Consider the following 12,208-nt stretch of genomic DNA (forward strand, 5'->3'; position numbering starts at 1 on the left):
AGCACAAAAACAGGCCCCTCAAGTTGGCATACTGGGCTAATCCCATTTGTTAGCATTTGGCCGATAACCCTATTAACCCTTCCCATCCATATCTGTCTTTTAGAAGTGATTCACCATCCCTCTGCCAGACCCTGCCGCTGAGTTATTTTTTCTCCAGGTGTCAACAGCCACAGTCTCTTGTGTAGTGAACGCCCATCTCCCTCACCGTCATAATGCTCCTTCCTCCATGTACACACATCTGCCATCCCCGAACCTCCCCACCTCCCTTTTAGCCCCCTCTTGCCCTTGCCGCTTGTCCTCTCCCACTCCTATCCCTCCCTCCAGCTTTCCATTTCTCTCCTTTTCTTATCTGAAACCCTTTTCACTTCCAGCCTTTGTCACCGATTCCACCCATCTGCCACTCACATCCACCTATCACTTGCCCCCCTCCTCTTTTCCAGCTTTCCTGTACCTCGGTACACGTGACAATAAACTAAATTGAACTTCCGCTGCTGGACATTGGGGGGCAGTGTCCGTTCACCCTTCAAACAAGGAAGGTAGTTCACTGCAGGGGGCCACATGGGTGTTCTGTCTGAAGACATGTGCTAGCACTATTGAATATAACATTGTTGAAGGCTGAGATGCTGAGAATGTACAAAGAGTTTTCGTATAGTTTTTGTTTTATATATTGTTATTATTCTGATTAGGTCTGTCCCACTGCCCAGAATTTGCAGTTCAATAGAGCTGCTCTCTATGAGCAAGTCCAGGGTAATTAAGAAAGCAGGTCCTTCGGCCCAACCAGCCCATACTGACCAACATGCCCCATCTACCCTCGTCCAACCTGCCCGTGTTTGGCCCATATCCCTCTCAACCCTTCCTATCCATGTACCTGCGCAACATTGCGATCAGAACTGTGCACAATATTCCTAGTGTGGTCCCACCACCATGTGTGAAGTTGTAAGAAGTTGTAAAAGGACTATAGTAGGTCTATTGCGAGTTTATGTACATCTACACACACTACACCCTGCCCCCCCCACACACACACTACACCCAGCCCCCCACACACACACTACACCCAGCCCCCCCCCCCCCCCCACCACACACACACACACACACAGGGAGGGAGGACGAGTGCGGATCACTGCTAAAGAGAGAGAAAGAGAAATCTTGGTGCACAATAAGTCATAGCATGCCATAACCTGAGAGACGGTGAATGACCCATATGCACATATGCACGCACACACTAATTGACATTAACTGACACTAAGAGATTAATATTGAATTGTTAAACTTGCTATTCTGTTGTGCTGCTTACAGCTGCAAGAACGTGTAGCAATAAAGGGCTATAGTAGGTCTATTGCGAGTTTATGTACATCTATCCATGCACTGTATACTTGTATTTATATTTATGCGTTTTAAATATGTGTCATGTTTTATACTTTGGCAATATGACGATGTATTTTATCATGCCAATAACGTTTATTTTAATTGAAAATTTGAATTGAGAGAGAGAGAGAGAACGAGAAAGAGAAAGAGAAAGAGAGAGAAAGAGATGAAGAGATAAAGAGAGAGAGAGAGAGAGGAAGGAAGGAAGGAAACAAACCGGAAGCAGCAACAGTAGTAGTTTCTGACTGAACACTAAAGAATCTTTGCTGATCACAGTCATGGAGCGAGGTAGGCGGCCGGGCCCGGGCCCAGCCCCAGCGTGTGTGTGTTAGAGAGAGAATTAGTGTGTAGGGGGCTGTGTAAATGTGTAGGCCCGTGAGAGAGAGAAAGTGCGTGTGAAGGGCCGTTTGTGTGAGAGTGAGAGACAGCGTGTGTAGAGCTTTGTGTAACTGTGTATAGTATATATATGGCTGTGTGAGTGTGTGTAGGTCCTTGTGTAATTGTGTGTGTGTGTGTGTATATATATATATATATATGGGCTATGGCTGTGTGAGTGTGTGTAGGTCCTTGTGTAATTGTGTGTGTATATATATATATGGGCTATGGCTGTGTGAGTGTGTTGCCAGGTTTAACCACAGATTATAGAGCGGAGACAGGGTTTAACTAGCCCGGCCTGGCCTGCCCTGCCCGCTGCTGCCTCGCCTGGCCTGCCCCATCTCATGGGCCGTGACTCACTGTGTGGACGGAGCTGGTGTGGTGTTGAGCTGCTTGAGCCCAGCCCCCAGACACCCACCTCAGCCCCCAGACACCCACCTCAGCCCCCAGCCCCAGCCCCCAGCCTCCAGCCTCAACCCCCAGTCCCAGCCTCAACCCCCAGTCCCAGCCTCAACCCCCAGTCCCAGCCTCAACCCCAGCCCCCAGCCTCAACCCCCAGCCTCCACCCCCAGTCCCAGCCTCAACCCCCAGTCCCAGCCTCAACCCCCAGTCCCAGCCTCAACCCCCAGTCCCAGCCTCAACCCCAGCCCCCAGCCCCCAGCCTCAACCCCCAGTCCCAGCCTCAACCCCCAGCCTCCACCCCCAGCCTCCAGCCTCAACCCCCAGCCTCCAGCCTCAACCCCCAGTCCCAGCCTCAACCCCCAGCCTCCAGCCTCAACCCCCAGTCCCAGGCTCAACCCCCAGCCTCCAGCCTCAACCCCCAGTCCCAGCCTCAACCCCCAGTCCCAGCCTCAACCCCAGCCCCCAGCCTCAACCCCCAGTCCCAGCCTCAACCCCCAGCCTCCAGCCTCAACCCCCAGTCCCAGCCTCAACCCCCAGCCCCCAGCCTCAACCCCCAGTCCCAGCCTCAACCCCCAGTCTCCAGTCCCAGCCTCCAGCCTCCAGCCCCAGTCCCAGCCCCCAGACACCCGCCCCAGCCTCAACCCCCAGTCCCAGCCCCCAGCCCCACCTCAGCCCCCACCCCAGCGCTGGTGTAACATGAGCCGAGCCGGCCCCGACCCTCACTAAACCCGCTTTGTTTGTTCATCTCAAGCATGAGTTCATGAAGCCGAGAGGCTCCAAACATTCTCAAACTTTCACACTTGACTGTACATTAGGGCGGCCACGGTGGCACAGCGTTAGAGTACTTCCTCCTTTCAAATGCAGCGCCAGAGACCCGGGTTCGATACCCACTACGGGTGCTGTCTGTACGGAGTTTGCACGCTCTCCCCGTGACTGGGTGGGTTTTCTCCGAGATCTTCGGTTTCCTCCCACACTCCAAAGACGTACATTGATTAATTGGCTTGATAAAAATGTATTAAAAATGTTTTTATTTTTTTGATAAAAATGTAAAATTGTCCAAGTTGGCGATACTGCCCTGCCTACTACAACATTCAGAAGGTGACATAAGAAGGGAGGAACTCTTCAGTACTTCCTCCTTACAAATGAAGTAATTTTGAAATGTTTAGTTTAGTGTAGAGATACAGCACAGAAATAGGCTCACAGCTCTTTGTCCAAGTACTGTATGTTTGCTCTCCAGAGATGCTGCCTGTCCCACTGAGTTACTCCAGCATTTTGTGTCTATCTTCGTTTGTTTTTGGATTGAATTGATTGATTGAAATTTGCTGCATGGAAACAGGCCCTTTGGCCCACCGAGTCCACCCCGACCATCGATCGCCCGCTCGCACCATTTCTATGTTACCCCACTTTCGCATCCACTCCACCCTAGGCACCAGGGGCAATTTTGCAGAGGTTCGACTAACCTATAAACTTGCCTGTAGGAGGAAACCGGAGCACCCGGAGAAAATCGCACGGTCTCAGGGGAGAACGTGCAAATGAAATTATACTTTATTGTCACTTTATTCTTTGTTTTTGCAGACAATACACAAAGTACGCAATGAGTCACCACGTATCTGTGCGTTGAGAACGTTACAAAGTACTCAATAGAGTCCTGATGGTCCCTCTTCGTTCTTGCTCCCCCCTCAGTCTACCCCCTCTACAGCCGACACCCTTTGTTCCCAGCGGCTCCCCCACTGCCAGGTCCCTCTGTTCTCGGTTACTGTCCCCGAGCTGCCCCTCCTCTTCGGTCCTTCAGTCTGAGGTCAGGATCGAACCTGGGTCTCTGGCGCTGTGAGGCAGAGGCTCTACCAGCTGTGTGCGCCACTGGTAAAGAATTCTGGCCTCACCACTCTGGATAAAGCTCTAGACACGCTGGATGAAGATAACGTTCTTTATCATCCCTTGCCTCTTTCCACCACTTACTTTGGAATGTATGCCCTTGGATTTTAACCCCTCATCCAGGGTGATAGATCCTCCATTTGCTCATCCCCAGCTCTTCTATGTTTGGAAACAAAGAACTGCAGATGCTGGTTAACATACTCGGACAAAAGTGCTGGAGTAACTCAGCAGGTCAGGCAGCATCTCTGGGGTACATTGATAGGTGACGCTTAGGGTCGGGACCCTTCTTCAGTCTGATTGTAGGGAGGGGGAGAGGAAAGCTGGATAAAGGTACAATGCTCAAAGTCGTTGGAAAAAGTGAGTCAATGTGTACATATAAATACACAAATTGTGACCTGTTCAATTTGTGTTGAGAAAATGGCCTGCAGCTGATTAATGAGATTATTTTAATATGTAACTAGTTGTGCAAATATATAAATGTGATTCTTCATGGGTAAGTAATTCTAGGATGAATCATTTATTTGAAGTGCTTTGTTACTGGAAAAACTAGAAACATTCACAGCTTGATGGTCAAATTTCACATTGGGGCTATTATAATTTAGGAAATTATGCTTCCAAGAGAATTAAAACGGTCTTTTTATATGTAGTATTCTGTGATCCTAATCATTTTCTAGATTAACATCTTTCTTGATACTTTAAATAAATTGGTTATTGTTTGACGGCACTGGGCCTGTTCTCAGTGAAGTTTAGAAGGATGAGGTGGCACCTCATTGAAACTCACTGAATAAAGAAAGGCTTGGATAGAGTGGCTGTGGAGAGGATGTTTCCAATAGCGGGTGAGTCTAGGACTAGAGGTAATATCCTCAGAATAAAAGGATGCACCTTTAGAAAGGAGATGAGGGAATTCTTCAGCCATAGGGTGGTGGTGAATCTGAAATTCATTGCCGTACACCAAGACTATGGTATTGTAATATTTGGATATTTTTAAAGTGGAGATTGACAGGTTCTTGATTAGCAAGAGTTTCAGGGGTTATGGGGAGATGGCAGGAGAATGAGGTTGAGAGGGAAAGATAGATCAGCCATGATTGAATGGTGGCGTAGACTCGAATGAATGAATGGCCTAATTCTGCTCCTATGTCTTATAAAGTTATCATGAATTTAAGTGCCAGCACAATTCAATGGGAGAGTGAGAGTGAAACAGGAGGAAAGATGTGTCTCGTTGTAGAGTGTCCGTCTCTCTGTCTGTAGAAATGTAATTCTGACATTGGTGGACTTTCCCAAATCCACTGTTATTTTGCAGGTTTGCCAGAAGACGATTATGATTATGGTTGGGATGATTGTGATTATAGTTGTGGCGATCATTGCGTTGACGCACGCCTAGGACGGCTGACCGCAGAAGATGACGGAGCATTTTATATTGAAGTGGGTCCTTTTTGTTTTCATTGCATGTATCATGTTTCATTTTATATTGAAGTGGGTCATTTTTGTTTTCATTGCATGGGTATCATGGCTAATACTTCAAACATAAGCTAAAAGGTACACAGCAAGACACATGGCAAACCTTCTGGAAGGAAGGCAGTGTTCCAGTGGTGTATCAGGAGCTGATGTCTGGACAGTCCAGCTCCCTTGCTGATGCAGACTGCTTCACACTCAACCACATTATGTGCTTTTGTATTTTCGATTTTCATTTTGCAAACTCAAAGGGCTTGAAATTGCACAACAGCCTATTAAAAGAGAGAAATGAAATCAAGTTATTGCCCGACCATATCATTATCTTGTGTTCAAGAAGGAACTGCAGATGCTGGAAAATCGAAGGTACACAAAAATGCTGGAGAAACTCAGCGGGTGCAGCAGCATCTATGGAGCGAAGGAAATAGGCAACGTTTCGGGCCGAAACCCTTCTTCAGACATTCAGATATCATTAACTCGTTCCACTGAGACGTACAAAGTGCCATGTGCCTTTAGTTTCAGATTGGGTTATTTCTGATGTCAGCTTTGATTAGATTTAGATCTAGCTTTGCAGAGTTTCCACCTATCAATGGTGTAAGCTGTGCAATGGTGTACGGTCCTACTGGGAGAATTTGCCATAATCTCATTGCAGCTGATCTGGCCTTATGTCCTCCTACCCTGTACACATTACACTCTATTTACTAACTGTTCTGAGCCTGTTCTGTATCCCTCCCCTCGGCTGCTGTTCAGTTGTTCCTCACAGCCACCATCGCCCCTCGCCATTTGGAATCCTTCCACCCACCCTCACTGTGGACCAGTTACTGCTGCCGTGGATGTGTGCACCTCGTCTCTCTTGGCTCGGCACTCTCATCTGCAGCAGTCTTGTAGAATTGGCCTTGAATTTCCCTCGCAATGCTCTTCGCATAAAATCATCTGGCACAGGAACAAGTCCTTCGACTCAACTCGTGTATGCCAAACAAGATGCCCCATTAAATTGAAGAAGGGTTTCGGCCCGAACCGTTGCCTATTTCCTTCGCTCCATAGATGCTGCTGCACCCGCTGAGTTTCTCCAGCACTTTTGTCTGCCCCATTAAACTACTCCATTTGCCCAAGTGTTTGGCCCATATTCCTCCAAACTGTGCTATCCATGTACAGTGCCCTTCACAATGTTTGGGACAAAGACCCATCATTTATTTATTTGCCTCTACTCCACAAATTGAGATTTGTAATAGAAAAAAAAATCACATGTGGTTAAAGTGCACATTGTCAGATTTTAATTAAGGCCATTTTTATACATTTTGGTTTCACCATGTAGAAATTACAGCAGTGTTTATAATAGTCCCCCCCCCCCCCCCATTTCAGGGCACCATAATGTTTGTGACTCAGCAGTGTCATGTAAATTAAAGGAGTCATGTTTCTTATTTTGTTGCATATCCTTTGCATGCAATGACTGCTTGAAGTCTGCGATTCATGGACATCACCAGTTGCTGGGTGTCTTCTCTGGTGATGCTCTGCCAGGCCTGTATTGCAGCCATCTTTAGCTTATGCTTGTTTTGGGGGCTAGTCCCCTTCAGTTTTCTCTTCAGCATATTAAAGGCATGCTCAATTGGGTTCAGGTCGGGTGATTGACTTGGCCACTCACGAATTGATCATTTTTTAGCTTTGAAAAACTCCCTTGTTGCTTTAGCAGTATGTTTGGGATCATTGTCTTGCTGTAGAATGAACCGCCGGCCAATGAGTTTTGAGACATTTGTTTGAACTTGAGCAGATAGGATGTGTATACACTTCAGAATTCATTATGCTACTACCATCGGCAGTTGTATCATCAATGAAGATAAGTGAGCCAGTACCTTCAGCAGCCATACATGCCCAGGCCATAACACCCCCACCACCATGTTTCACAGATGAGGTGGTATGCTTTGGATCTTGGGCAGTTCCTTCTCTCTTCTATACTTTGCTCTTGCCATCACTCTGATATAAGTTAATCTTCATCTCATCTGCCCACAAGCCCTTGTTCCAGAACTGTGGTTGCTTTTTTAAGTACTTCTTGGCAAACTGTAACCTGGCCATCCTATTTTCGCGGCTAACCAGTGGTTTGCATCTTGCAGTGTAGCCTCTGTATTTCTGTTCATGAAGTCTTCTGCGGACAGTGGTCATTGACAAATCCACACCTGACTCCTGAAGAGTGTTTCTGATCTGTCGGACAGGTGTTTGGGGATTTTTCTGTATTATAGAGAGAATTCTGTCATCAGCTGTGGAGGTCTTCCTTGGCCTGCCAGTCCCTTTGCAATTAGTAAGCTCACCAGCGCCCTCTTTCTTCTTAATGATGTTCCAAGTAGTTGGTTTTGGTAAGCCTAAGATTTGGCTGATGTCTCTAACAGTTTTATTCTTGTTTCTCACTCACATAATGACTTATTTGACTTCATTGGCACAACTTTGCTCCTCATGTTGCTAAACAGCAATAAAAGTTTCCAAAGGTGTTGGAAAGACTGGAGGAAAGACTAGGTGCTGAGAGCTTTCTTATACCTGCATGAAGGAGGCATTTAAACACACCTGAGCAATTACAAAAGCCATGTGTCCCAAACATTATGCTGCCCTGAAATTTCTTCATGGTGAGACCAAAATGCATAAAAATGGCCTTTAATAAAATCTGACAATGTGTATTTTAACTGCATGTTATTTTTATTTTTTTAATTTTTTTTAATACAAATCTCAAATTGTGGAGTACAGAGGCAATTAAATAAATAAATAATGTGTCTTTGTCCCAAACATTATGGAGGGCACTGTAGCTGTCCAATTGCCTTTGTTATTACTGGACGTGCCTCAACTACCTCCTTACACAGCTCACTCCATATACCCACCACCCTCTGTGTGTGAAAAGTTGCCATTCGGGTTCCAATCAAATCTTTCCCCCTTTTGTCCTTGTTTCCCCTACCTTAGAAAAAAAAATACTTTCTTAATTTACCCTATCTATTCCCCTCATGATTTTCTACATCTCTGAGATCACCCCTCCATCTCCTGCGCACCAAGGTTTAAAGTCCTAGCCTGCCCAACCTCTCCCGATAGCTCAGACCCTTGTGTCCTCATAAATCATTTTTGCACACAATACACCAAACACAGCCTCATCAATGTCTATAAATAGATGTCCTATGTTGTACTTTAGCTCCCCAAGTACCTTCAGTACCTGGTTAATTTTGCAAAACCTGACCTCCTTGGATTACAGGTGCATCACTTCCCATCTTTGGATCTCAAACTATGTTGAACTCTCCTGGTGTCTTATTTTATTGCATACTTCTCAGTGGAGGAAAGGAATGGCCTAACTGATCCATGCTTCAGTTAGAACAGTACAGCACAGGAACGGGGCCTCCAGCCCACAACATTTGTGATGCCAAGTTAAATTGGTTGCATCTTTTAATTTTAGTTTTGGAGATACAGTGCGGAAACAGGCCCTTCTGCCCACCGAGTCCACACTGACCAGCGATCCCTGCACACTAACACTATCCTACACACACCAGGGACAATTTACATTTATACCAAGCCAATTAACCTACAAACCTGTGCGCCTTGGGAGTGTGGGAGGATACCCAAGATCTCGGAGAAAACCCACGCGGTCACGGGGAGTACGTACAAACTCTGTACGGACAGCGGCCATAGTCGGGATCAAACGCGAGTCTCTGGTGCTGTAAGGCAGCAACTCTACTGCTGCATGCCCCTAAACATCTGCCTGTACATGATCCACATTCCTCCATTCCCTGCACTTCCATGTGCCTGTCTAAACGTCTCTTATACACCACTGCCCTATCTGCCTCCACCGCCACCACCCCTGGCAATGCATTCCAGTCCCCTCTACTCTGTAAAAAAAAAAACCCCAGCCCTGCACATCTCCATTAAACTTTCCTCCCTCTCACCTTCTAGCTGTGCTCTCTAGTGTTGGATATTTCCACCTAGGAGAGAAAGGACTCTGACTGCCCAAATCTATGCCTCATAATATTGTATGATTCTATCAGGAGCTACGTTGTGCTCCAGACAAACTCTTCATGCCATTCCATCAAGATATCCTTCCTTCCTCCTTCATGTTTGGAAATAGCTAGGAAGGGAATAGGGGGATGTGGGTCAAATGTGGACAAATTTGACTAGCTTAGATGGGGCGTCCTTGGTCAGCAAGGAAGGGTTGAGCTGAAGGGCCTGTTTGGTGCTGGCAAGTCTATGACTCTATCCAGTTTATTAAATTTCTCCACTGCTGTTATTTGCGGTGTTAGTGATGTTTTTCAATGTTTCTGGATGTTAAGGGACTTTTTCCAAGTTCCCGGTTAAATTTATTGTCAATTTATTTTCATTTATGGTTACTTTCTACTATGGACAATTCATAATGAAAAGATGTGTTTCTAGAGATTTTTTTTTGTGTAAAAAAACAATTCAATGTTTGATCAGTTTATTCTCCCAGTTTTGCTGTAATCTCTGTGTACTCTACACCTTCCTCAGATATTCTCTTCGAGCTGCAAGCATGTGATATAGGTTGGCACAAAATGCTGGAGTAACTCAGCAGGACAGGCAGCATCTCTGGAGAGAAGGAATGGGTGATGTTTCGGGTCGAGACCCTTCATCGGACTTGAGACTTCTGACGAAGGATCTCGACCTGAAGCATCACCTATTCTTTTTCTCCAGAGATGCTGTCTGCCCTGCTGAGTTACTCCTGCTTTTTGTGTCTATCTTCGGTTTAAACCACCATCTGCAGTTTCCTCCTACATATGTGATATGGGTTCTCTGCTTTTCAATTCTTTCCCTCATCAATTTGCAATTTTCTAATTGTCTTTGATTAGTTAGTAGGTGACGTGACTTCCACTGATACAGGTATCTGCATCCCCAGCTCTGTGATTTTTGTGTAGGATAATTCCAAGTCATTGTGGTGTTAAAGTCCACAGGAAGGGTAGCACGTGGAGGCTTATGCTGACCGCACTACACTATCACATGCTGCTTCGAACTGAAAGGGTGTTTTGGAATTTAATGTTATTGTGTCTAATTCTAGACGGCTAACTACAGGAGAGACATCTAGAGAGTTACTAGAATGCTTCAAGTGGTGAGGAATTTTTGTTAGTTTAGATTAGATATGCGAGCATTATCCTCGTGGGAAAGAAAGTGAAGTTGAAACTTAATTTGGCTGCACAATATTTAGGTTGAAGTGTAGGTGCAGGTTCAAGTTACATATACAGTACATGGATAATTTAGATTAGATTAGATTAGATTATTCCTTTAATAATCCTTTTCAGGAAATTACAGTGCCACGACAGCTTCAAGACAAACATAACACCACGCTTTCATACATAACAAGTTAAAATACAGGTTAAAATACAATTAATTTAAAAAAAGTGCAGTTATTTATGCTCATTATAAAGTCTTATAGCAGCTGGTAAACAGGACTTCCTGTATCTCTCCGTTTTGCACATTGGTGCAATCAGCCTCTGGCTGAAGATGCTGCTCTTGATCACCTTCAGGGCATGAAGTGGGTGAGTGGGGTTTGTCATTATGGAACCTAGTTTATTTAGAGTTCTGGCAGGAACTTAGGTGCAGGAGTAGGCCATTCGGCCCTTCGAGCCAGCACCGCCATTCAATGTGATCATGACTGATCATCAACAATCAGTACCCCGTTCCTGCCTTCTCCCCACAACCCTTGATTCCGCTAGCCCTAAGAACTTTATCTAACTTTCTTTTCAATGCATCCAGTGAATCGGCCTCCACTGCCTTCTGTGGCAGAAAATTCCACAAATTCACAACTCTCTGTGTGAAAAAGTTTTTTCTCATCTCAGTTCTAAATGGCCTACCTCTTATTCATAAACTCTGGCCCCTGGTTCTGGACTCCCCCAACATCGGGAACATGTTTCCTGCATCTAGCGTGCCCAATCCCATAATAATTTTATATGTTTTTATAAGACCCCTCTCATCCTTCTAAATTCCAGTGAATACAAGCCCAGTCGCTCCATTCCTTCATCATATGACGGTCCCGCCTATGCACTCCCTCAATAGCAAGAATGTCCTTCCTCAAATTAGGAGACCAAAACTGCACATAATACTCCAGGTGTGGTCTCACTAGGGCCCTGTACAACTACAGAAGGACCTCTTTGCTCCTATACTCAACTCCTCTTGTTATGAAGCCCAACATGCCATTGGCTTTCTTCACTGCCTGCTGTACCTGCATCCACAGATCAGTGTAGATTTAAGTAAAGGGGGACTGTTCCCATTAACCAAATGTTTCAAGGACCAGGGGCACAGATTTGAATTTTTGGGCAAAAGATGCAAGAGAAAACTTCCCTTTACCCAGACAAGTTATGTGCTGGAACTCATGATTTCCTTCACCTTGGAGCAACCATTTGGGACTTTCAAAAATAAATTGGACAGGCAGTAGAGAGAGACTTAGCTGGGTTTGGAGAAAAAATTGGGGGATTGGCTTGATAGGACTGTTCTACCAGGAGCCAGCATAGACTTGATGGGCCGAACAGCCACCTCCTGTGCCATTCTGTTCCAATGTAACCACATTGAGTCTCAAGACGCTAACTGATTGATTCTATTGCTTGGTCTTTGTTCTCAGCTGGAGGGTGAAGCTATTGAAGAGATTGAACAGTTGACGCTTGGTTCCCGGGACATGAACAAGGCACTCTGTGCCTTCCCATCAATGAGTGTCGATGATAAGATTCTACAGTTTCATCTACTTCTCACAGCTATAATGAAAAAGGACTTGGTGAGTATT

The 12,208-nt window shown here is 45.6% G+C and overlaps 1 protein-coding gene across 1 annotated transcript in view; it reads left to right on the forward strand.

Annotated features, from left to right (window-relative positions):
* Positions 1–1,542: 1,542 nt before the first annotated feature.
* dzip3 (DAZ interacting zinc finger protein 3) overlaps positions 1,543–12,208 on the forward strand; it is a 75,844-nt gene continuing 65,178 nt past the window's right edge. The window contains exons 1-3 of the mRNA XM_033033372.1: positions 1,543–1,653; positions 5,318–5,439; positions 12,050–12,199. Of these exons, the coding sequence (XP_032889263.1) occupies positions 1,644–1,653; positions 5,318–5,439; positions 12,050–12,199 (282 nt within the window). The 5' untranslated portion in view covers positions 1,543–1,643. The remainder of the gene's footprint in view (positions 1,654–5,317; positions 5,440–12,049; positions 12,200–12,208) is intronic.

The sequence above is a fragment of the Amblyraja radiata genome, chromosome 14, assembly GCF_010909765.2.
Source record: "Amblyraja radiata isolate CabotCenter1 chromosome 14, sAmbRad1.1.pri, whole genome shotgun sequence".
NCBI lineage: Eukaryota > Metazoa > Chordata > Chondrichthyes > Rajiformes > Rajidae > Amblyraja > Amblyraja radiata.